This window comes from Lutzomyia longipalpis, chromosome 2 (genome assembly GCF_024334085.1).
Source record: "Lutzomyia longipalpis isolate SR_M1_2022 chromosome 2, ASM2433408v1".
Lineage (NCBI taxonomy): Eukaryota > Metazoa > Arthropoda > Insecta > Diptera > Psychodidae > Lutzomyia > Lutzomyia longipalpis.
In genome coordinates this window covers 35,576,961-35,604,063 of record NC_074708.1, presented here as the reverse complement: position 1 = coordinate 35,604,063, position 27,103 = coordinate 35,576,961, and the positions used below count along the sequence as shown (strand labels likewise).

General features: G+C 30.9%; 2 protein-coding genes across 8 annotated transcripts in view; one reads left to right on the top strand and one right to left on the bottom strand.

The window, feature by feature from the left end:
• LOC129790454 (sodium/hydrogen exchanger 3) overlaps positions 1-19,048 on the bottom strand; it is a 31,850-nt gene extending 12,802 nt beyond the window's left edge. For 2 of the 6 annotated variants that reach the window (XM_055827930.1, XM_055827932.1), the window contains exons 1-15: positions 15,897-16,021; positions 10,961-11,582; positions 8,823-9,105; positions 7,132-7,395; positions 5,761-5,966; positions 5,526-5,646; positions 4,641-4,779; positions 4,356-4,573; positions 4,156-4,239; positions 3,638-3,843; positions 3,440-3,565; positions 3,159-3,343; positions 1,946-2,078; positions 222-278; positions 66-146 (exon numbers count right to left, since the gene is read on the bottom strand). In XM_055827930.1, the coding sequence (XP_055683905.1) occupies positions 66-146; positions 222-278; positions 1,946-2,078; positions 3,159-3,343; positions 3,440-3,565; positions 3,638-3,843; positions 4,156-4,239; positions 4,356-4,573; positions 4,641-4,779; positions 5,526-5,646; positions 5,761-5,966; positions 7,132-7,395; positions 8,823-9,105; positions 10,961-11,305 (2,448 nt within the window). In that variant the 5' untranslated portion in view covers positions 11,306-11,582; positions 15,897-16,021. Of the gene's footprint in view, positions 1-65; positions 147-221; positions 279-1,945; positions 2,079-3,158; positions 3,344-3,439; positions 3,566-3,637; positions 3,844-4,155; positions 4,240-4,355; positions 4,574-4,640; positions 4,780-5,525; positions 5,647-5,760; positions 5,967-7,131; positions 7,396-8,822; positions 9,106-10,960; positions 11,583-15,896; positions 16,022-18,848 lie in introns of those variants that run through there. The other 4 variants (XM_055827931.1, XM_055827933.1, XM_055827934.1 and 1 more) reach the window with 3 other exon arrangements.
• On the top strand, positions 5,882-26,231 carry LOC129790456 (uncharacterized). Of its 2 annotated transcripts, none has more exons than XM_055827940.1 (3): positions 5,882-5,991; positions 23,971-24,563; positions 24,717-26,231. In XM_055827940.1, exons 2-3 carry the CDS (start codon positions 24,178-24,180, stop codon positions 25,897-25,899), a joined length of 1,569 nt encoding a protein of 522 aa, XP_055683915.1. In that variant the 5' UTR covers positions 5,882-5,991; positions 23,971-24,177; the 3' UTR covers positions 25,900-26,231. The 2 variants fall into 2 exon arrangements, with proteins under 2 accessions (XP_055683915.1, XP_055683913.1); XM_055827938.1 differs by lacking the exon at positions 5,882-5,991 and adding an exon at positions 22,311-22,685.
• The last annotated feature ends 872 nt before the right edge of the window (positions 26,232-27,103 follow it).

Sequence of the window (27,103 nt, the reverse complement as noted above, 5' to 3'; positions counted from 1 at the left end):
TTTGTAGATAAAATATTTTCTATATAACAATAAGTAGAAATATATATTTTTAAATGCATTCTGACCTTATTTATTCTTTTGCTGCGCTTATGATGCTTTCGATCATTCACCATACGCCGGATATTCATGTGCATCTTGTAATTAACCTATTGCGATGTAAACAAAACATTTTCACACCTGAGTAATGAATTTTAAATTAAAATCTATCAATGAGAACGAACCTGTGTCGATAAATCTCTATCATCAACAGCATGACGGCTATAGCTCAAGCGACGATGCTGCAAAATAAAGATACAATTATTTAGAAAATGACTCAGAAATAAATATTAGTTCATCTACATATAGAGATTTTGCTGAAAAAACACTCAAGTGTAATCAATATGCTTAAATCAATAATGCTATATGTAGGTTTCTAAGAAAAGTTATTGAATAAAGAATGGAAATGAATGGAGAATTAGGTTTAATTCAATCGTATAGGTAGATAAAATATTTATAAATGAGACACATTTAAAGCGAATAAACTGAATGATTGGACATGAATATCGGTTTTATTTAGATAAGTTTAGGTATATTCAAAGCAATTATTTAAAACGATTTTCAAACAAAATAAACATTTTGGTTTTTAGGTACAATTTGATGGAGATTATAGCGGTTATTTAGTACTTTATCCAGTTGTCCATTAGTGAATAAAATAATTACTCTGAAGTATTTTTCTTCACGTATTATTTTTACATTAGAAAAAAAATCACTCTTCTGCTTGTTTATCTTTCTATGCTTTACACAAGCTTAAATTAATATTTTTTTTTATTATATACATAGACACTTTCAACGAGAAAAAAATAAATTCCCATGAGAGAAGTAAAACACATCAAACGTTTTTGTTCGTACCATAGTCAGAGAAGACTGCCATCGTCAAAAAAGGTCACACCATCATTCATAGGATGAGATAATTGCAAGGAGAAAATTTTACAATAATGTGATTAAAAGAAATTTTTCAATTTTAAATTCATTTTGAAAAAAAAAAAAACAAAAATTAACGGCAAATCATTGTTAGAAACAACAAAACTTAATGCTTTTTGTATATAGTTTAATATAGAATTATGCAAAATAATATGTAGTATTGTTGCACAATGAAAATGCATTTATTGCAAAAATCTATATGAAGAAATCTGACAAAATTTATCACTCACATATAAAATTGATACCTCAGTGCTTTTATGTTTAGTATACATAATTGTTAATTAATTTCAATATATACTATTCTTCAGCTTCAACATGATCATTCAAATATACATTTATTAGATACGTAATAAAAAGTGAAGAGTTCTACTTCATAACTAAATTGGTAGTACTGAAGAATTTTCTGCACAAAACCAGTAGTAAATTAATGTTGTGCAGAACGTGAATTTGTGTGTTTTTTTTTTCAGGTTATAGGTGAGTACAAAAATATTTAAAAAGAAAAATACCGCCACTTAGGAAATAATTTGCGATATTGAAAATATCTAAGATATTTTCAAAAAGGTATATCATGCAAATCGTGGCTGTTTTAATGTTAACTAATTTCACAGGTAAATACTAACAATGAAAAATTAACCCTAATATCCACACAAATTATACAATTTTTTTGTTGAAATTTCCGTAAATGAAAGAAAATGAATACAGAGGTGTTTAGCAAATAATTGTATATTTTTTGGAAAATATTTGTCAGTAGTTTGTGAAATTTAGAGTTTCCTTTAATAGGGTGAATAAAATAAATTCTAGTTTGATGTGCTAAAAATACAATGTTTTGCTGTGAAACACCACCGTAAATAAATTGAAATATGGACAACTCTAATATAAAAATACTTCGTTATCAGTTAAAATTGGCAAGAGAATTTTTTTCTCATCCAAAAACGAAGAAAAAAAATTCTCTTAATTGTTTTTTGAATAAAAATTCGTTAATTACCCGTCTTGGTTTTAGTTCCTCAGCTAGAAGATGGTGAATTTTGGCGTCAGTAAGATCTTTCTTAGATGGATTATAGTCCAACTCCTGCATATCCAAGTTCCGTGAAGAATTTTCCAAATTCGAAAAGCTCGGACTGAAAAAGTGTGACGAAGGAATAAATTAAAAATTCTTGTCAGTCCGACGTATTAAAACTGTCTTGAATTGTTAAGTAATTTTCCAGCAAAAGTCTATCATCTACAGTAAACTACTAACTCAGTGCATTTTTCTCATACTAAAGAAGATAAAGAATTTCTAAAATCGTTGAATGATGTTGCCGGTGCTTGAGTGGAAGAAAAAGTTGCGAAGATATGCAAAATAACTTGAGACTTTCATGCTCTTCTTGTTTTTGTGTATAGCTGCAAAATTACAGTAAGATTAGTCATGTACTGAATAAACTCAATTATATTATGGAAATACAAAAAAAGAAACGATTTCTTCATTAAGGAATAAACTTTTTTTTAGATTTTGAATAAAAATTAACTTAATTAAGTTCTTTGACTTTTTGAATATTTGATTTCTTTGAGGCATCTAAAGAAATATTGAATTGGAAAAATAAAGTCTTGGTATTGCTGCTATATTGCTTTTTTTATTTAATTTATATGGTTTCCATGATGAAGAGTGGAATCCATAGGAATTTTTAATATTTAACCATACCTATTTGATGTTTAATATTCCTACTTATTAATGAAAAAAGTTCAAAAGCTACATAAAACTGATTAAAATTTCAAATTCTTTCAAAAAATTAATTAAGGATTATTTACTTTCAATAATTAATTTGAGTTAAAATTAAGAATAAAGATGACAATCAAAGATACGAAGAAAGTAATAACTATGTGGAAAATATATGGAAATATGTATCAAAGTTTTTCTTTCAATTATGTTTTGTTGATTTGTGACAATTTCTACGGTTATTAACAATAAATATATAGTATTTTGTATATATACAGTATGAGATATTTTTTTTTGTTAAAAAACTTTCAAAAGCTTTTTTTTCTTGGAAAAATTGATAATTTGATAAAAGACTATGAAAAATAAAGCAAAAACCATCTATATATGGTTACATATGGAAGCTGCGATCTAAAAGAACTCTTCTAGAAAAATTTGAAGTGAAAAATATTTGTTAGAAATTGCAAAATTTGCTGCATAATTTTCATGCACTGAATTATTGGTTTACCAGTTTGTATTGTACATGGATGTGCCCAACCTGCCGCCCATATATCCGGCATAATTCCTGAAAAGAGCACTCATCGATTCTGTGCCGGTCATTTGGCCCAGTGTAGATGGATTCCGACGCATAAAATCCATTGCATCTTTCATTGCCAATTTAGAATATGTCTCAAGGATTTTCGGTTCAGCACCCTTGGTTGCAGAGAAAGAATAAATTTAATTTAATACAAATAAAAAGTAACAATTGGAATTTTATGTTAAACAGTGACATTAAATGTATGTACTTACTTGAAGATCTCTAATGAGATACGGTCGGATGAATCTATTGTCAAATCTCTTAAATTTATCTCTAACATTGTAATTTCCAGTCTTTCCAACAATATCTTCAATCCCTGCCATCATATGATCCATAAACTGCAATGAGAGAGTACGATTAATCTTTAGAGAAATGTTCGTTATTATTATGTTTCATTCTCAATTATGTACCCTTTCGTGAATTCTCTCATTCATGGATGGTTTCTTCTTTTCAGCTCGCTTCACATTGAGAATCCTCACCAATGGTTTTATTGTGATACCCTGGACAAAAACAGTAAAGTAGATGACGGCAATTGTTGTTGTCACGAACATTCGGTGGTACTCTACTCTTTCGTTTATGAGAAGTACCAGAGCAAAGGCCACAGCACCACGGAGACCTTAAATTACATATAAAGTGGTAAAGTTAAAATGTTAAGATGTTAACACGTACAGAAAAGAAAAAAAAGGAAGAAAACAGAGATTTTCCATCATTTTCTTCTAAGGATTTGAAGAAAATTGCACTGAAAATAATCTAGATCGAAAAATGTAGCAAATGAGTGATAAAAATAGAAAATTTATATTCCCTAATTGGAAGTAGCAGGTAAGTAAGGCAGGGGTGTCATTAATTGTTCAAATATAACACTCCTCATTTGAAAAGAAATAACCATCACACACCGTGTATACACGCAATACTTAATTGTTTAACTCACCCCCATATGACATCACAAATTGATCCACTTTGGATAATTTATGGAGTCTAAATTGATTAGCTATCGCCACAAGTAGAATAACACCTGCAAAAGAGATACAACGTGAATGATTAACAAATCTCCATATATCTTGTATTTGCAACTGAAATGATAAAATGTTTGATAAATTAAAAATTCGCATTTTTTTATCATTGTCTTACCTAATATACGAAAAACTGTACAGAAGAGAATGGTTAAGAGGACAAACCATGTATTCCATTCGTGTGTATTGTTGACAGTAGCTACTCCCAGGAACATGAAAATGATTGTTTCTGCAGAGCTGGAGAGCATTTTCAGTGCATATTTCACGGTTGTATGGGATTTGTGTGAAATATTTGCTTCTACGTAGTTCTTCATTGTTATACCACAGAAAGTTATGCTGCAATAATTTTCATTTAAATTAGCAATTTTTTTTTTGAAAAAATTAGAGATTTTTTTATACTTACGCTAGAATACCGCTCATGTGGAAAATTTCTGCATTCAAATAAGCCAAATATGCCATCACAAAAATGAAAATTGGTTCAATTACACGAACATGATCCGTAAATCTCGTCACTAGTCCAGTAAGGAAACCCCAAATAACGCCTGAAACGAATAAAATAATTTATTTTACTAAAAACAATATTTAAATCAAAAGATCATGCTGCATAGAGATTGTATCCAACCCGAATTGTTTTCCTTCAAAATTCTCCTACAAACTTAGCATAGCACCTACAAACGTTTGCAGTTCGCCAGTAAAAATAAGCACTGAATCCAGTTAAGAACTGGATAACATTTTTCAATCCAGAATCACGCAGTAAATTAATTTTTTTAACCGGAAAAAACCTCACCATATCAGCTAATTCCAAGTTTTTCAATGGATTATTCATTTATAGACATTTCTTTTTCAAGTTGAACGCACACTTTAGCTCTATATTCATTACACTTGATCCCAAAAGAGAACAAGATCAGTTTACTTTTGATAAGGAAAGATACCGCGAGTTTCCAATACTTGCTGTAGTAGTGTAAAAAGACATTTTAGTTATCCCCGAGATTTAAGCCATTGCGGATCAGCTTATAATTAATCGAATTATAAATCCCTTTTCGCCTATCTATTGCAAGTTAATAAGTGATTGGAATAATGCAGCTCGTAGAAAGTTCTTTAAAGCAACTAGAAGTGTTAGTTACCTATTAAATACATAATGTGTGTATCATCGTGATTGCCATTTGCACCAAAAATAAACTCCAATAAACAAAGATTTATGACGAAGGAGTGGAAATATCATTTTTCAAAAACAAAAAAAAATCGATTCTAAAATAGAAAAAAAGAAAGAAAAACGGATTCAACTCACCGATGAATGTGCCACCAAGAGCAACGACAAAAAAAGACGCCACACCACTCACAATGTCCACAGCCTGTATATTTGATATACCCATTTCACTGTAGGAGTCCATCATGTGATAAACCACTACCTATCAATTCAAATAACGTGAAAAAAATTGAAGAGAAAATGTGAAAAAAAAGGATTAGTCTGATATATACGTGAATATTGCGCATATTTTCGTTATTTTTAAAATAATATTTACCGTGACGGCATCGTTGAGTAGAGATTCCCCGAAGACGACAATGTATAAAATTTCATTAACGTGAATCTCTTCGAATACAGCCAAAACAGCAACAGGATCCACAGCAGAGATGAGGGAGGAGAAGAGAAACATATCCAAGAAGGGAATATTTTCGCGTCCCTCCACTGTGAAAATACCTGTGAGTCCGCAAGCCCAAAGGGATGTTCCTGCACGTGATAAGGAAAGTAACAGGTGAGAAGATTTAAACAACGTGTCATTGTATTGTATAAGGTAAGTAGAAGGTTTGCATTTCCAAAGGGTTTTCTTTTATGGAACAATAGTTAATTTAAAAAAAAAAATGTTTGAGAGCATTTTTTTAAGAATTATTTTTCAATGATAATTATAATAATTATAATAATAATTCAATGATAAAGGGCTAATAAAGTCACTTAAGGGTTTGGAAAAAGTCTAAAATATCATATTTCCTAGCTAGATAAAACAAAATGATCTGAGAAAGAGTTATAGGGCAGTAAATTTCCTAAAGAAATGAGCTATTACATTTCACTTTATGTGTTTGGGAAATATGATATTTTGAGCTTTTTCTAAACCCTTAAGTGACTTTTTTAACCCCGGTCTCCCCTACTCTTTTAGCCCTTTTTCAAACGTAAGAACTTTACAGGAAATTCACTTCTTTCTTTTCTTCCTTTCTATTATTGTCGTTTGTCGTTTTATTAACTCTTCTTTACATTATAAGTATGTCTTGTAAAGCTCATTTAAAAATTCTTTTTATTCATTCTCCAACAATGAAATGAAAATTCGAACAAATTTAAAATTTATTCTAAAAAGCCAAGATCCGAAAGATTAAGTATCTGCCTGCACATTAAACCGTTTTATTTATCACCTTTGTAAAATATAATTTTATGTGATATATAGGTGCATTCGTTTAGGGCTTTTGATGGATTATAAAGTGGCAGTTCAAAGTTCATAAAAGTTTATTATTGGGTTATGCCCCAGGTGCAGTTTCTCTTCGTGCAGTCAAAGAGACCTCAAAGCGGAGCATTGAGCTGATTCTCTAAAGTACTCAATGTACTTCACATTCGCGCTTTTTGTCCGCAAGATTTATCTGCATTACTTTAATTTCTACATGTGAGACATTAATTCTAAGACTACAAAAGAAGCATAGAATACTAAAGAAAAATATTTCTATTTTTGAAACGTTTTCTAATTAATTAAATTAATAATTGAATATTATTTATTGTAGGAATTTTTATTCTATAATCGAATAAAGATTCTTATTTGTATTCTATCTAAATAGATTTTTCATAAAATAAAATAAATACAAAATTCCGTATAAAATGGGAAAAATAGGAAGTGAACAAAGAGATATCTTACCAATTGTGGCAATATTAAATATTGTTCCCACCACAGCCATTAACAAAATAGTACCCAGGTGATCAAAGAATAATCTGTTTGGCATAAAATATCCAGCATCCAGAATTATTGGTGGCAGCATGTAGAAAAAGAAGGTGTCCGGCGTGAGCGGAGATATTTGGACACTTGTCGCGTAAAATAATATTATTCCAATAATAACACCAACAACAATTAGAAGGCAAGATTCGGGGAAGATTTTATTCAGTTTTGGCGTCATATGGAACCCTGAAATGACGAGTAAAAAATTATATATTAGTAACATGTCAATAACTCTTGTAAGCAATATGGTACTATTTAAAAAGCTATAACAAATCGCGATTAAATTCTAATGGTGTAATTAAATAAGACGATAAAATGGAATGGATTCTTTAAAGTTAAACAACGTACGAATTCTCTACATATTTTTTTATTCTTTCCAAAGGAATTTCGAGAATGAAAAACAAAAACATTTTCATGAATAAATTATGAGATTTAAATATTTTTCACATTCACACGGAAATCGTACCAGTGAAATGTGTTAGAAAATTCTTCTCTAAGCGTAAATTACTACTAAGAATCCGAAATTCTCACGACCCAAATATAGGATCTATATTGATTGTTCTTTAGCTTATTTTCATTTTAGATACAGTCAAAGGTGAAAAGAATAAAAGATGATACAAAAGTAGGTGTTTATTCCAATTTATATAAATATTAAATTGAATTACTGATGATTCGTAATTGATATATGATAGAAATAGTATGTATTTAGTTAATTTTGAAACACCCACATATCACAATGCTGACAATTAATCTAAGTGGATGCAATAAAGTCAGCTGATAATATTTTTTTACCGCAATATACTTTACACATGAGTAATAAATCAAGTATCAATTTTATTTAACAAATGCGTGTCACTTTATCCACTTTGCAGTGGCGAATCAGTTCAAGGTAGCTTTACAATAATTAAAATGGAAGCTTCAGTTACGATTTCTATTTATTCTTACTGCATTGTTAGTTGAGCTTTGATTATGCTTTTAATCATTATTTAAATTGGATTAATTTCAATGAATTTTTAACGTGTTATGATTAAGTTAAATGTATTGAGTATTCTTAGGCATTAATTTTAATGAAGGAATGATTCAAATTAAGTCAATTTTCTCGAATCAAAGAGAAGATTTTATTTTAATTTCAGTTCTCAATGCATTTTTCGTTTACTTTAATATAGATTTATCCTTCGGACATTTTCTTCAAGAGTCTTTAATTCATTATATAGAGCATTATGAGTGATATAATATTTTTTGACATCATCTTCAGATTATACATTGAGTGGATTAAATATTATGACAAATGTGCTTTTTTTTTGGAAAACACAAACAGGAAAAAATAACATCTTCAATGCGTAAATAAAATTCTTCTATAATTTAAAATGTTGAATTTAGAATGGTGCATACACATTGTGTTTGCCCTAGGCAAATTCACATGATATTTTTGCGTAAGACTTGTGACGTTCAATTTCAAGGAATTTATCTATTCTACTCCCAATCCTTCCTTCATTTTTTTTGGTATGACAGACCATATTCTCGTCTTATCAAAACTTTATATAGTGTTTGCATTTTGCGTGATGTTCATTGTATATTTATGATGTTTAAAGTTATAAGCCACATTTACATACCAATTTTTGCTATACTCGCTGAAAGTATCCAAATACCGATGATGAAAGGCGTTTCTACGCGAGAAAATTCAACAGTCGTCACGGGATATCGGTCCGGGTGTTGACTACCATGACCCTCTTTATCACTCGTTTGTATATCCGTAGCTTCATCGTTATGTAAACTAGGTGTCGTTGGGTCAGATGCCAAAACTTCAGCTGATCTCTTTCCTGGTGCGATTGGACCTAAATCCAAACCAGGATAAGTTGATTTTAAGTCCGCTGACTGTACACGTGCAGAGTCAATCTGGAAAGATATTTTTAAATTATTAGTTTTTAATTCGGGATGAAATTAGAACGGTTGGAATCCTTCGATAAAAATAAAATACATAATTTTTATTTGTTTTCTGCCCAATGATTTTATTTCTATCATTTTCGTAAAGTCCTTCATGAATACGATGGATTTTCCAAGTGTACATATATATATGGACTAATAAGCTTTTAAAAGAAAATCAAAGAAAAAAGAACGACGCATGGCGAATATAGAGAAAACGAACCTAATAATAGACATTTAAATACCATACTACATTATATACATGTGGTTAATGTACATATTGGGAATATAAATATATTTTAGTCCTTACTAATCTGAGTGAGACGTAAAACATTCTATTTGTGAAATTCATTTTTCCAACCATTTGATTGTACAATGAAAAGATGATTTCAAGTATTTATTAAAAGGTTTTCATTAATTGAGATAAAATCTCTCTATCTATTTCAGCAATAAACTATATCTATTAAGAACAAACAAATGCCGCAAATTAATTAATTCATTTAATATAGGAACTATTTTTTTCTGAAAGGGAGAAGACACATATTGTGAGTATTGGATTAGGATATTTGTTTCCCATAAAATTCAATATCTATCTGTGGTGTTTGATTAACCTTCAATGTGATTGTTTTTTCACAATCCACTTGAAGCTCTTATCATATATGTCGGTCTATTTTTATAGTTCAAACATTTCATTATAAAAAATCTCGGTCATCTTATCAAAAGTTTGCTACTCCAGTAGTTTTGTGCGATAAGATTCAAGAGATATTTATGATTTTTAGTTGCATCAGTGTTAATTAGATTATGAGGCTCATTTGGCTCATTGTTATAGGTCTCTTTTTTTTCTATTTTGGACAAAGTAAATCCACTGCTCTTGACCCCCTTAAATACTTATATATTTCTTAGCTGTGTTTTAATCTTGACTTCAACTCAAAATAAACGCATAACAATGTAAGAGTTATCATCTGAATAATATTCACTTGAGATATTTCATACACGTGTATTTTGATATAGTGAAGAATACTTAAAGAGTTAATCTGTTGGCAAAGCAAATACTTTACAGCTCTCATTCGTGGACATGCAAGAGATAAGTTTTAATGTTTCTTTTCTTTTGTCATTTGTAAGAACCTACTTAGAACACAGAGCTCATGTTTTATCCAAATTGCAAATATGTACGTACTTTGCTTTACTCTTTTACAGCATAGTTATTCTCTGTACGTTTGAAGAATTCTTTCAGATTAATTTTTTTTCATTACTCTTTTCCATTAAATATTTACATTGTTACAGAAATAAAAGAATAAAATAACGTTTGTCATCATTTTTCTCAACATGATAGTATTTTGCGTGATTGCAAATTATCATCAAAATAGGTCAAATGTTGAATGTTAGTATAATTAAAATTTAAAATATTTGCGTGACATTTGTACGAAAATAAAGCAATATTTGGATATATTTCACAAATATCCATTCATAAAAATTCTCTACATGAATGTAAAAGATTTCTCATAATTTTTGGTCCATATCCTGTTAACCCAAATGTGACCAGAATTTTTTTTAATATGAATTCTCGCGAAATCATGATTTCAAAAGCGTCTAGAAAAATTAACTCTTAACTGAAATTTTTGAAATTTGGCAAAATCTTCCTTTAAAGGAATCCATTTGACTTTTGTTAAAAAGGTTAAAATAAAACTTCTTATGTCAATTTTATGCTCGATGGGCAAATTTGGGTTAATTTCACTACATTATCCGAACATTACGAACATTACGCGGCTTTTCGAATATCTTGATTTTTTTATTACTGAGTAACAATAAAAGAAAATTGTTAACTTACTGTGAATATTTCCGCTGATCCTTCAGCAGTTGTGCGATTGGGTCTCGCCATAACAAGTTCTGTGCGAAATAAGAGCACTCCTAAAAGCACCATAATTACGGCCATCGTAGTGTTGTTGCCTTTTCCGCAATTAACACAATTTCTCATGTATCTGCACAACAGGATGCTGCCGTTACTAATTAATCTAATATTTCTATTATATACACATTGGACTTGAGGGAAAAATTGACTACATTGATTCGTGTGATGCTCTTGTGTGGCTTCTTGCATTTTCGATGATTTTTCCGTGTTGCAGCATCCTTGACGCGACAGATTCATCTCTTGTTGCAGTAAAAATGGAGTCATTTTCGTAGCACAAGACTTTTTCAATTTAAATCACAGAATTGTCTTTGGGGGGTGTCCTTCAAGGAGTCTGCTTGCAGCGTCTTATTTATCAAAGTGTTCTCATATACAAAACACTTTAATTGAGCTTATTTGGCTAATTGAAGCAAAATAAATGTTTCACGTATCACTTGAATCCCCTTCCAGTTCACACAACATTGTCCAATAAAGCTCCCAATGTGATTTCAAATGTTGCCGCAGTCATTTGAGTTATTTGCCATCATGCAACCATCTGAAGCACCTGAAGAAAAAAAAAGAAGAAAAGTATATTCAGTAATATAATAGAAATTACTTAATTATTTATCAGCAATCTCATGCACGTCCTTCATCTTTGATTTGAAGAATTACTTTTTGAATGTAGGTCATGATAAAATTAGAATTTGGTATTCATAGTAGAGGGTAAGACAGGCAACTTTGATGGAATTTTCTTTGTAAATTGCGTATAAAGTGCTTAAATAAATCCATAATATCCTGTCTACCTAGTCAGTTAAAATCTATTCAAGTTATTTAAAATATATTGGTAGTTGGAAAGATTTTAATCTGAACTTTCATGAAGTTTATTTACTAAGAATTCCAGATACCTATCAAACTCAAATCTTTATCAACTCACGTGTATTTATTTTCTTTTTAACTCACGTAATTGTTAACATTGTAACCGTTTTTTTTTTATCAATAAAACATGCAACTAATGATATTGCACCGTAGAATGGAATGCGCGGTTTTGAATGGAATATGAGTACGAGGTAGGATGAGAAGATAATTGAGTGAAAATACTCGTTAAATATCTATTCGAAATAGAGATTTTAGCATCCATTAGTAAGCAATAGACGCTGGAAATTAACACAAATAATTTCATTTGATAACGTGATAATACATTAAGTAAATTAATGCCGAAACATGACTAAAGATGGAAACCAAAGGCAATATAAAGAGATCCATTATATTTTTTTTATCTAACCATTCACATACGTGGAAGTACAAATTCATCGTAAATAAGATGTTGCTTTTAAATTTAAGTTTCCTCAGAAGGTGTATAAAAGAGGGATGAGGCGAAGACAAAGATCACCTTTCATCCAAAGAAATAATTATGATTGTTACAAACAACATTTTGGTTCTACCTTTTAAATTAAAATTATAGATTACTAACATCAATGACATTGGTGGTTTTGAAAGCCACGTCGAATTTCTGCTAAAATAATTTACATTTTAATACATATGTGGAAAATATTCTTATACGCGTCCACCAATATGCAAAATTTACAACAATTTACATTTACCTCTTTAAAAATTCAAATTAATGGCAAAAACGTAGAAGCGACCAGACATATTTTCTTTCTTTTGCAAAGACTTGAGAATTTCACATAAACATGGAAATTTTATGTTTTGAAGGCAAGGGATTTTTTTACACGTCTGAAATTCAATAGATTTTATTACCTACGCATCACCAATTCTGCGAGTAAAAACTATATATAAAACATTGAGAGTTTCTTTTCTCCCGATTCTTTCTACTTTATCCCAACTTTATCACAAGCATATAAGGGATTCATTCCCCCTTTTAACTACTACAAAAGAAGATCCGACCAGCTGTTTGGTGGATTTCTTCTTTCCCTATTTTATGTCTCTTCTTTTGCAGCAATATTGCTACAGTACCCTACTAAATTATACACACACAGACTAATTTTCACCTTTAAAAATATTTTCTTTAATTTAAATTCAATTTTGAAGCTAATCTATAAAGTTCAATATGGAATAGAAATTATTTTACTGTGCACATATTGGTAACATTCATATGTCTATTCGACCATGTTTTGTTCCAAATTCCACGCACCCCTTTGCTTCTTTTTTTGTACAAGAAACAAAAGACCTATATAAGTGGTAGTGTGATGGCACTGTCTGAATTTAGAGAATTTTGAACTCTGTTGAACTTAATAGTGCGATTGAACTCTACATTGCATTTCAATTCCGACAGGAGAGGGAATGAAGAGAATTTTTAACCCGCCCTAAAGACTCGATTCATTCTACACAAATGTGATTTATTTAAAGCATTCACAGTGCAACAACGAAGTGCAGTAGCACATAACATACACAATTAATTTTCTATTGAGATCGCATTGAATTTCATTATCACAAAACAGCTGATTTGTAGAGAATATTTTTATTTTCACATTATGTTCATTTTATTTAATCATTTGGCACCATAGCTTGATACGCATTTTGCCCTGACATTGACTATGGGAACTCACAGAGTGTTCTGCAATCATATATATTTCAGAAAATATTATGTACAACTTTCCCGGTTACAGTTCCGCATTTTGCGATAAATATTAAGCATAAAGGGGATGTTAATTTCTTTCTTTCTTTTTCTCTATATAATAATGAGTTTATGTGTCACTCATTCTTTTTTCATAAAGTATATAAGAGGCACATTCAGAGATCTTAGAACAAAATATATTCATGTTACGGAAATTCCAAAGAGTTAAAAAAACACTAAAGCAACCAGTTTCGCGGGATAATCACGTGCCAGAAAATTAGTTTTTTCGAGCTGACAAAAATATTTTGCGATTAATTGATTTGTTCACCAATTTATTAAAATGCCAAACAAACATTCTAATCTACACGAAAAAATTCTAAGCAAATTTTTTTTACGTCTACATTTCTTATTTAACTTAGAGATAGTAAGAAGTGATTAAAGTTAAATAAACTACTTAATAAATTTCTAACTCTTCGACTTTGAGAGAATGAAAATTGCACAAAATAATTTTTAAATGGTTCAACTAGCTTTTAATAAAAATTCTCTATTCTAAAGCTTCCGATACTTTCCTGAATGGAAAATTCGTTTTTCGACTTATCTATTCTAGGAAAAATTACGTAACTAATTCCATCCCAGATTTTTCTACAATAATTTGTCCTAAAACTTTTTTTCGTGTATTTTTTTTGTGAAAATTCACAATGCTGAATTTTGTGCAAATGGAATCTCACAAATGAGTCATTGCTTCGTGTTGGAATGGGTCGCAAAAACCATAAGAATTCACTGAATTCATTTTATAAAACATACATGTAGGTAAGTAGTTGTATTTCAGAGTATTCTGACAATGTTTTAATTGTGAATAAAATACCGGTAAGTTACATCATTTAAGCACCTGTGATTCTTCTAATTGCCATTATCATTAGAGAGATTTAAAAGATTGTCTTTTACGTGGTTTTTATTGTACAGAATTACACGAAAAAACATTACAAAATTACTTACTTAAAAAATACAAATACAAATAAGAAAAATTTTCAGACTCCTCAATGTTTTCTAATGCTTCTGAGTAATAGTTTGCTAAAGAGAAAATTTTATATTTTTAAGAAATCTTAAAATCTTCTAACGCACCTGGATTCTAAATTTACTTTCAATAGAATTTAACCTCAAATTTTATTTTAGTCTTTAAAAATCAATTTATTACCTAATTATCAATTACCTAATAAGTGTTTCCAAATAAATTTTTGTGAAAATGAAATTTTAATGCGTTTTTTATGCACTCGACGTAAGTAGTGCAGTTTATATACTTATTTCTTTAATTTATCTACGATTAATATAATACAATGGACGGGCTAGGCATTTCCGGATTAAATTCATGAGCCGATTTAACTGATTTTTTTTAGGTAGGTACGCATAACAAAATTTTAACTATGTACATCGCGTAAAAAAATATGTACAGAGATTTCTTTTTGGAAAGTGTTTTACGTTGTCTTTAGCCTTGTAAATTTTTTTTTTATGAAATATGGTGTAAGAGACATACGATTTTTGTTTCGTTAGTTCTTATCAGCTTTAGAATGTGCTGTTCTAAATTCTTGGATATATATAAATAAACAGATCCTTGTGAGATTATAGCTGAGTTTCTTTTTTTTTAAATCTGTTATTGCAATATCTTCACGTTTATATGAAAAATTGTTAAAAAGTAAAATCCTGGGAGATGCGTATACTAAAACATTATGTATAATGGTACTGTACGTAAAGTACATATCACTGAACACAACCAATCCGCAAAAAAACTGGAAGTTGGTTGCATACAATGTACCAAATGTAATATGTAAATAAGGTAGTTTTAAATAAAAAAAAACCAAGACATTTCGTTATTTGAGGAAGTCACAAAACTTCAGTTTGGTGGGGTCTTTTTTTCATTGCTTAATGTCTGGCGATGGTTCCATGAAACTTGATGAATGTCTTGTGGCATAGAAATAATGAGTTTTTTTGTATTCCACCTCAATGCTTCACTCTTTGAGTTTCTATTCTATTTAACACGAAACTAAAATTGGAAATTCCATATGACACACTTTATTGGAGACAATACACCCGATTGGTAGTTTATTGAAAGATTTACTTTGAGCCTTTAGAGAATATATTGATCTTCATATTCGCAATCACCCGGCATTATATTTTAATGATTTTTCCATGCATTTTTGCATTTTAAAACGATTTTGTAGCACAGTGGCAAAGTAACGATTTTTCCCTATATAGTAAGAACTACAAATAGATATGTATATCCATTTTAAGTTAAATTGAATAGAGTACCATTTTTTTAGAGAAACTTTTTCACCGACACTTAACTCTTGGTAGTCAAAGATTGAGAGACCGGCTCAACGTGTTGTGAATGAATCCCGTGCCACACACAAACTGAACGTTTGAGTGAGTAACAGAACTCATCGAGGCGCCGCACAAATACACTATATGTAACTATATGAATATATGTATATAAGAGGCACATAAATGTGGTAAAATATAAACTATCTTTTTACCTAACGTAGAAAAAATAATTATATAGTGAGCAGTTGGATTCTTATTCATCACATTCCAATACAGAGATATATTCTTAGAGGCACATTGCAAAAGACTAGGAAACAAAATTTGCAATATAACTGCAAGAATCATATGCGTTATATGTATATAAACACTTAAAACGGTATTTTATTTTAAAGGGAATAATATAAAAATAGTTCTATTTAAATATATATATGTATATTTATAGTGCTTATATATTTCTTGTACATATGAGAGATGACGCCATAATTTATTTAGTCTTTGTGTCTTTGTATGAAGAGGATACGGATCAAAGGCAGGAAGAGCAATCTTGGAAGACAGTATTTATATTGAAATTTTGTATCTAAACTAAATGTTTCGTCTAGGCTGATTTGCTTTTGAGAAATCTAATATCTTTTTATTGAATTTTGTCTTGAAAATTTTTTCTTGAGGTGTTTTTTCGTGATTTAACAATTTAGTTAGATAGCCGTGAAAACATTAAACAATGGTTTACCATTCTGACAATAAGGGATGGGCCATAGCGAAGCGAATAAATGATTCAGATTGAAGGAAATTGAACTTAGCTCAGCTGGAAGAGTCGACGTTTTCAAACTACATATACAGACGTCGAGATAATCCTTATTTAGCATGATTCAGACCTTGCTGCTATAAACTCGGTATGAGAATTATCGTAAATACGCCCCGCGAGTATGTCTGATTTTCATCAACGTCAGGTCAGCTTCGGAGGTCACTTGGAACTAGACCTGTAGCCCTAAATCTGTCTGACATTAATCTCTTTTTGCGTTTTTGAATCACACATGGATCACTCTATAAAATCTTCTAGAGTAAAAATATCGATGTACAAAAAACTACATACATACGTAGGGGAGGGCGGGGCTAATAAAGTCACTTAAGGGTTTGGAAAAAGCTTAAAATATCATATTTCCTAGCTAGATAGAACAAAATGATCTGAGAAAGAGTTGTAGGGCAAGAAATATCCTAAAGAATTGAGCTATACATTTTGCTTTATCTGTTTGGGAAATATGATTTTTTGAGCTTTTTCTAAACCCTTAAGTGACTTTTTTAACCCCGCTCTCCCCTACATATATTTCGAGCTAGTCCACCCTCCAGCTCCCAAAGCCTTGAGACACAAAAATCCTCTGTCTCATTCTTTAATAGCAGCCCAAGTGGGTTAGATAGGTTTTTGGCATGGGAATATGTGACTTTTATGTTTGAAATGAAATAAACGAACTGAAGTAGTAAAATAAATAGCCAAGTAGTGCAAAGAATTGACCGGTGTTCCTGCTTGTGGACCTTCGTTCAGGCCCACCCTTCGCAATTGTATCAACATCATTATATTATGTAAAGTCGTCATTCCACGCGGGCTAAAGCATACATTGCTTGTTACTCTTATTCTCAAAACATTTGTCAAAATTTCCCTGTTCTCTTTATTTTTTTCAAACCACCACAAAATAGAACGATTTGGTCATGAGACTGACCAATATACATTATGATAGTAGAGGACGTTATGTAAGGATATAAGGAACAATCTCAAAAACATCAAGGTTGGCTTACAGTTAAGGAGCTTTTAATGGTTCCTTTGACTTAAGACAAAACTAAATTTAATTATTTCTTGGAATGATTGTAAAGTATGTTGAGGTAGATGTCACGTTTCTAGTTAGTAATAATTTACAAGTGTTTCGTTTCTAAATTTGTAAAATGTGCTATAGAATTTGTATGTACATGTCATTTTCTATTTAAAATTCTACCATGATAAACTTTTTTTTCTGTATGAAATACTATATAATTTTATTTTTATTTTTGTGGAAGAAGAAAACGTTAACCTTGAAATAGCATTGTATATCGCATTTCGAAACTTAGCACAGAGTCTGTATAAAATCAATATGGAATGTCTAAAACAGACATAGTGGAGGTATATATCTATTCTACACTTAACCTTTACCATGCTATGGCCCTAAAGCTTACGTAAAGGTGGAATGTGAATTAGACACGCGGATACATCACAAAAGCTTTTTTTTCTAAAGGTTTCACCGCTTAAAGTCTATTTAATGCATTTTAATATGAATTTTATTTAATTAAAAAATGACCTGAATTGGTGAAATTCGCTGAAAACTTCGCCCAAAACCAGATTTAAAATTTTATTAATGATTCATCACTAAAATTAATGCATATTTAATAGTTTTTAAAATTATAAAAAAATCCGTGAACTTGCTATAGCAAATTATATATTTACAATTCTCAATTCAAATTCAATGAAAGCTTTTTGAAATGAATTTTTTTTGTAGAGTGTAGGTACACAATGTAGGTAAGCTGCTGCAAATTACATTTTAAATCTTGTGCCAAAAAATGAATAGTAAAGGATGTAGCATACCATTTTTTCTTTTATTTAAAGAAAGTTTGACCTTACAAGTCAGCCAGAGGAAAAAAAACATATTTGTGAATGTATGAAAATTATGTAACACTTTGACGACGCAAAACTTTATCAGAAAAAATCCTTTTCACTTTAATACAAATTCTCTGCAAACAACCCTGTTGGGGGAGTATTGGGGAAACAAGGAAAAATCTGCTTATGGTACTTTAGATTTCTTAAACACGTAATTCCTAATGAATTTTAATGTTTTCCACGTATATTTTAATCGGATTTGACTTTTTACCGAGACGAAATAACTCCAGGAATTAGTGAAAAACAATAAAACACACACTCACGATAAATATAAAAGGATAAAGCACGTTGTTAATTTTAACTTCAATCAAACAGCTTTAGTGGCAGCAATTGATGAAATGTCTTTAAGTGATGATTTTCCCACAGACAATTTTCACAGAAACTGGCCGCCATTTCTCACTCGGCCACATTGAAACACTACTGGGGAGTTTTGGTGGAAAACTCGCTCTGGATTTTCTTCTCTTCTTTTCACTCAATGCACAATATTCTCTCCGCTCTCCGGCAAAATATATTGACGTCGTACGGAAAAAGGGGGTTACTCAAAGAGAGACATTTCTCATGCACTCCGTACATAATGTACTAACATAAACTCTTGATTTTTTTCCAATTACTCATAATGTAAACATGACCGCATAATATGTACGTACATATATAGTATATGACAATTCCCTTATATGTTGGAATAAAAAAAGTTCAGAGAGTACAATCTGAACCCTGGATTATATAGAATGAGAGTGTACTATGTCTCAATTCAATTAAAACATCAAATGGAATAAAATGCATTTCCATACATATGATGCCTCACAAAATTAGGCGCCTTGTTCACATTTCTTTATATCCAACTGGAGTGTCTTTTCTGCGCCATATAGTCTAGGGTCTTTGTATGATACTGTGTTCAGTAAATCTCTTGTGTCCTCACTTGATTTCTTTTTTTTTCTATTTATTTTGAATAGGGTATAGTCATTTCGGTGCCATTGAATCAGCTGATACTTGCGCATGCGTTTTTCATTACTATACTATATTCCCTTTATTATATAAAGTACAATGTCTCTTTTCGCTCTTTCCCCTATTTACTCTTCGGTTTAATAAAAAAATATATTTATGCACCGATTTTCTCTCAAACATATTTACCATGTGCGCAACCTTGCTGCTTTTATATACTTACACTCATCTATTTCATTGAAACATTTAATAACAAAAAAACAATCCATTCAAGCACTGCAAATAAATCAATAGTATAGTGATCGAATCAAATAATGCTGCTGAAGAACGATTATTCAGCGTCAAATGCTTCGTATGACAAAACAAGAACGTTTATGTATTTGTATTTGGGAGTGAATAAGCCTTCGTTGGCTGCAAATCTCCGAGTAAAATATTAGGTATTAGGTATTAGGTATTAGGTATTATTTATTTATCCGCAGAAATAGGGAATTCCCCTCTTACATAGTCCGCGGTAAGAAAAAAAAAAGCAAAGAAAAAAAAAGAAAGCGTTAAGATTCAGAACTTAAGGTTAAAAAAAAGGTATACATACAATAATTAGAAAAAGAAAAAAAGCAAAAGATAAAGCAAAAAAAAATCAAAAATATTAAAGAGAAAGCAACTGGTCCAGTCCAGTCATTTAATGGTGTAGGTCCATTAAATCAAAATATTATGTAAGCATGTTCTAGACATTCCACTTAATTTTTTTTTTACTATTGTTTGCTATTCTCATTTCGTTAAAACAGTCTTATGTGTCCTATACGTACAGATATAACTACTTACTAATGTTAAGGTAATTTTTTAAGATTGTTTTTTGTCATACCTTGTGTTGTTTTGCATTCGATCATAATCCTATTTTTTGAGAAAAAAAACTGTCGCAAATCGGTTAAAATGGCTGTCTTCTCTTATAGAAAATCAAGGTTTTAGTTTACACAAAACCTTCTTACAAATATTCTGATTTCAATAATAAAACGAAATTCTAGTGGGTATACCGCGAACACGGCATACCGATTTGAGATATAACCGATTAAAAAAAGATTTAAAAAAAAAGACTCGTATTTTGCGTTTTCATTTACAAAATTCCGATTTTTAAGCCAGGCCTTAATTTTTTAAGCTTGACTTTTTTTGGCCGAGCTTTTAATGGTCAGGTTTTTTTTTTAAGTTTAAAGATTAGGATGGGTTATTGTATTGCAGCTGAAGCTAATATGGACTCAGTTCTTATAAAGTTTAATCTAACCTTTAAAAGCTCAGCCTAAAAACTACAATTTGGCCTATCTAACTTAGACCCTTTAAAACTGAGACCTAGTTTAAGAAAACAAAAGTTTATCCTGAATATCTAACGGTCAGTTTCAAAAACTAAAGTTAAGCTATCCAAATTTAGATCTAGCTTTAAAAAAAAGTAAAGCATGGTTTAAAAATATTTAAGCATGTCTTAAGGAACTAAGGCTTAGTAATGAATTTCACCCAGTGCCCAACCGTTGTGTTTTGTATGTAATTTACAACATCTTTTAAAAGTATTCTCACAATTGCAACTGGATAGGAGTGGAAAAATCTCAAAAATTCACATTGAAAATAATTTGCCGCATGATATGACGTTCTTCCACCATTTTATCTTATAAAATAAATCACACTAAATTAAATATCTCAATTGAAACTAGATATTACCAGAGAATGAAAACCCAATGTGAATTTATTGTATCAATTCTCTTTAACTGAATCTTTCTTCTCACCAATACTTTGTAATTACTAGTTAAGACACACTGTGAGTTTTCTTCTTTTTAACTTCTTATCGTTTAGGAGGTACATTATCAAGTTTTGCATATACACGAATGTATATATTTATATATGGTCTATACGTATTATTACTTAAATCTCATTTAAAGTCCTATACCAACATGTGACTTGTTGAATGGAAAGAATTGCTTTCTGAAGCGAGACAAAAATGGAGTGGAAAACAATTGAGTTTGTTAAGTCGTCTTCTTCATTCTACTTCAAACATTACTCAACTTGCATCAGAAGGATTTTAATTAATGTTTACCAGTATGATAAGAGGTAAGTAAATCTCCGTGACAAATATAATATTCACAAACACAGTGATTACGAATTTTCTGGGTTGGAAATAATTGGAATTTACTTTATTTTTTTAAACCTCTTTCTCATAAAATTGTCTATACTGATAAAAATAGACATTTATAAGATTCTTAAGAGATGGAATCAAGTTTCTTAACATATCTGGATTAATTATGAAATGTGATAATTCTGCTGTCCAATTTATTAATTGAAAAGTAAATGAAGTAAAATGGTGAACAATTTGCAACAATTTACATTTTCATCTTAAGTCTATTATTATTTACTAAAAACAAAGTAATAGAACCACATTGCACTGCATTAAACCTCCTTTTAGTAATTTATGTATCTTACACCACATCACCATCACATGGTTTGTGATTATATTTTCACTTAATTAATTATAATTGTTAATGCATAAATTAATAAGACAAATTTATGATATTTAAACTTGACAGAATGTCCACAATATTGTGTACATATAATCTCTCTCTCTCTCTCTCTCTCTTGATTTTCTTGCAAGAATATTTTCACACAGCAAAATAGATTTAGTATGGAAATTAAGTAAAATGAGTAAAAAAAAACTTTTAAGTAAATAGCCTGTGGCAGAAATTTTGCAATACACGTGCATCGTCTTGTGACTGCCTGTATTGCAATTAACAGGTGTTTTAATTGCTAATCTGAACTGGGGCACTTTTACTTGCCTCCCAACCAAAGGAGATTTTCCCTCTCTATTGGACACAATCATCATATGATTTGATCCACAGTCTCGAAATCTCAATACATTTCAAAGTCATTCTCATGGCAGTATCACATTGAATACAATCTTGTTGTGTGCTGTTGCTAAAGAAGTGCTCCAAGTGTTGACTTTTTCTTCTCAATTTACGGGCCAATTTTCACCCAAAAACTGTGAAGAAGTACCTGAAGAAATGGATGGTGTACTATTTTTGATAATTATTCCAACGAAGAAAGAAGAAGAAAATCTCAATGATAACAGTGTGTCCTTCTTTAGTAAAGATACCTTACCCCATGGAGATGGAAAGAAGAACAATCATGTAAGAGTCTACATATGGAAATTAGAGAAAATCTATCGAAAATACTTAAAATCTTTAGTGAAATTGTAAAAAAAAGTAGCTGGTGATGAAGCTTTTTATTCAATTTACAATAATGTGAAATATCAATAAATCTATCAAATAAGTGCGTTACTTTCTTTTTAAATAACAGAAGAAAATTGTGACTTTTTTACTATTTATTTTGTGAAATGTAAAGATTTTTATCTAAGGAATCACAACGATCACAACTAATAAAAACAAAAATATTAATCCTGATTTGTCCATTAAATTGGAAAATATTATTTTTTTTTATATTGAGTGCTAAAAATTGGCAAAATAATTTTTTATTTCCCAAAAATCGAATAGATTCAGTTACAGGAAGAGCTTTAGAACATCTTGTGTGAAATTTCAAGATTTTTGGTTGAGCATTGACTTTTCTTGGACATATCTGGATTAAATAAAAAAATATTGTAAAGAATCACCCTAGATATTAATCTTAAACCATAAAACAAATATTTTTAATGAATTGAGGGGATTCCCTCAAGATAAATGAGACATAAAACGACAATTAAAAACAAAAAAAAAATCTCATTTAAAATAAAACAAAAAGTTCATCACGCTCTCAGGTGGGAGCAAAACCCCCTGTGTGTGCTTTATTAAATTTTAATGAAGTGAAAATGAGTTTTGTCTTCATTGATGTTTTTGCTTATGCGAATTGCTAAATTAAATTCGTACTAATTAGAAAGAGATGTAGGTATGTGAATTTAATTTAAAAACAAATTTTTCTTCCTTTTTCGGAATATTTTTTTTAACATACGAGTATATTAGTATATGTACAGTATTTACGTTACCTATGTAAAAAAAAGAATTAAAGTTGTTACTCCATGTGAATATTATCATGCTTGCATAGATATGTAATAGTTAAAGCTACAGTTTATGTTGCATACTGTTGAAGGGACCATTGATAGGTTAAAAGTCTTTTGAAATGTCCTTCATATGTCATGAAAACTAAAATGCTTTCTAAATATTAAAGGTGGAAAATTAAAATAAAAAAGTGGATTAACACACCTCATAACTTGTCTAAATGTAATTGAAAATGTCATAAAATGACTTTTTTTTTCTACAAACGGTGTAAATACAAACAGTGTCGTCATTATATTTTAAAATAGTATTCCATCACGTGAATGCGTATTTCACGAACACACTGTTGTAAAGAAATATAATTCACTAAAGTTGATGTATATATTATGTTGCCCACCTTGTATTTAAATTAAATATAATTCTACAGGAAAACATATTGGAGCAAGTGGATGAGGGCGATGCTGAATCATCTCCAACAGAAAAATTACTTAAGCAGCACCAAAAAGCAACAATTGATCCGAATAAGAAAAAGAAAGAAGAGAAATTGGTCGATGGCTTTCAGCAGAAAGAGAATAATGCGAAGAATGCTCCTTTAGTGGATTTCAGTGAATTGAAAATTCCGTTGGAATCACCAATGGAGCGAATACTTGAAGAGATAATTTCAAGAGCAAAGATTAATGGAGCTACCTGGACTGAGGTGCGTAAGAGCCAAAAATGGCAAATAATGTTTGCGTTGGAAAATGGAAGGACATGCGATCAGGTTACACAATGGCTGAATGAGTGGGGTGTTGGGTATCGTGAAGGATCCACTGTGATTCTCACACCGTGCACGGTTCACGATTTTTCTACAAATCCAGAGAGTCGTACGACCTCGCAGCTGGATCTGTCACATAAAGAGGGCATGTGGGAGAGATTTGTAGCATCGGTCACAGCGCGACTCAATGTAGCACAACTGGTGGATCAAGTGAGGGTAAATGCTGAGATTCGATTTGATTTCGTAACACTCATCATCGTTGCTGCGTGAGTAATTGGAGATTGAGTCTCTTTTCAATTATGTATACTACAATGCTCATTGTTTTCCATTGAATTCATTGAGATTTTATATTTTATGCTCAAAATTTTCATTTATATCCTTAATAATATAAAACCGAAACTAAAAGATTTTTTTTGTAGGATCCTCGCTGGATTTGGTTTAGTTGAGAACAATTCACTCTTCCTCGCTGCCAGTATGCTAATCTCACCCCTGATGGGTCCTATCGTAGCAGCTACTTTCGGGACAGTCATCAAAGACAGGCAACTTACAAAGTTAGGAGTTACAAATGAGATGCTGGGAATACTCCTGGCGACTCTCGTGGGATTCTTTTTCGGTATCATTGTTTGCATTTCGGATGGATACTACGGTTTGCAGGATGGCCTAACTCGTGAAATGCTCAGTCGATGTGAGCTTCATTCCCTCGTCGTTGGAATCCTTATTGCCCTTCCATCAGGAGCTGCAGTAGCAATTGGGATTCTCGGAGAGAACGCAGGTTCCCTAGCTGGTGTAGCTATCTCAGCTTCTCTTCTTCCACCGGCTGTTAATTCGGGCTTTCTATGGGCCGTGGCGGCATTTTACAATCTTACTGGCCAAGGAAGCAATCAACGTTTTAGTGATCTCGTAAAGACAACTCAGTACTCCAATAATGCCTTTACAGAACTCATCCTTCAGGCTACTGTCAGCCTTGGGGTGACACTCACAAATGTTATTTCCATCTACTTGATGGGTGTATTGATTTTAAGGATTAAGGAAGTTGCTCCCATGGTCACGAAGAACCACACACATTTCTGGAAGCATGATATTAAGATAGCACGAGACTACAACAAAACCTGCCATTTTGATGATGCCCAATCCCTACGCCAGAAACTCGAGAGAGAAATTGAAGGTTTTGAGGCAAAAACGGAAAATCATGGAAGTGGCGTTAGAGCTGAAATCATCAGGAGAGTTAGCAGAGGAGCTCTCCCCTTTAATGTGTACAACCAAAATACCTGGAGTACTCTGGGACAGCCTCAAAATCCACGCCCTACAATACAAGATATTGAGGCTCTCTACAGAGATCCGAATGTTTACCCAAAGTACCCATCTGAGCGTGGTCGTGGGAGCTTCCTCATTAGTGAATCCCGCGATACAGGCCCATTTCGAAGAAGCTCCATGCCGGCTTGGACGAAAACCCAGGCAAAGCCAAATCTATTCAAAAAACTCGATAAAATCACGGAAATGACCAACGTGCAAGATGCCCAGAGTACGCCCAGTAGCACGAAGAAAACTTTCACTGTACTTTCAGTTGAAGGCACAGATAATGTTGAATTGAAAGAACAATAAAATACTTTATCAATTAATCCATTTACTATATAAAGTAATTAATGAATTTAATGAATGACTTCATAAATGGATCATACAGCAATCCTGATTGTGTGAGTTATTGGGATCGTTATTGGGATTTTACTAAAAATCTTGATCCCTGAAAGGACAATAGCTGGGTGTTCTTGCTACGGCGGAACATTACTACCTAAAGAACGATATCTAGAGCTTTGAAAATAATTGTATGGAAAAAGGAAAAAATGGAAGCATCGAATTTCATATTGAAAATCTTTAATCATTAAAAATGTATTTTGTTGTGCAAATATTATGAATTATAATTATTTTAAAACTGATATTGATGATTTTTATTACAATTATTATGTAGGTACAGTGGGGATCCGTAATAAACATGGCTCGAAGTAAATATGGCCCGTAGTAAACATAATTGAAACCGAGCTCGGTTGGCTCGAAGTAAACATTGTGTGACCACTGATCCGCTTTAAACATTTGCAAGAAACGATAGTTTGCGATTTCCATATATCGAACCTAAAAATCGATATATAGGGAAAAATTACCTATTTATAAATATTGTAAATTTTTTCAAAAATGTTTTTTCATAAAATTTTGAGACATTTTCTGATAATGGAGGAGGAAGGGGCAATTTTTCAAGAATATTCGTAATAAAGTCGCTTAAAATTCTTATTTACTACTGAATAAAGAAAATTGTGGGTGTATTATAGGAGAAAGTTTTAAATTCTCATTTTTCACATTTTTAATCTCAAATTATATGGTGCTGTAGTTTTAAAAAAAATATTTTTATGGTCCTATTCTCGAATCTCATGTCAGGAAAGAATGATGTCGGAAACATACGTGAGAGAAAGACGAAAGATAGGAAAATACATTATTGGGAGTGAGATGGAATGAAAAAAAATGTCAGGAAAAAATGTCATGATCATTTTTTTTTCACATGAGAAACGTGAATAAAATTTTATTATTTGTAAATGTTACAAAACCTAATTTCGGAGCTAAATCGAAAAAATATGAGGAATAAAAAAATTGTATTGAGAAAATAATTAATTTAAAAGAAAATATTGTATTTTAAAAATTGATAAAAAAAATACGTTTCCACAAAATATCTAAAAATAAAATAAAACTGATAATTATTCTATGAATTTGAAAAATTATGTAATTTTTGAATATTACATCGTCAATTCCTAGTTTAAAA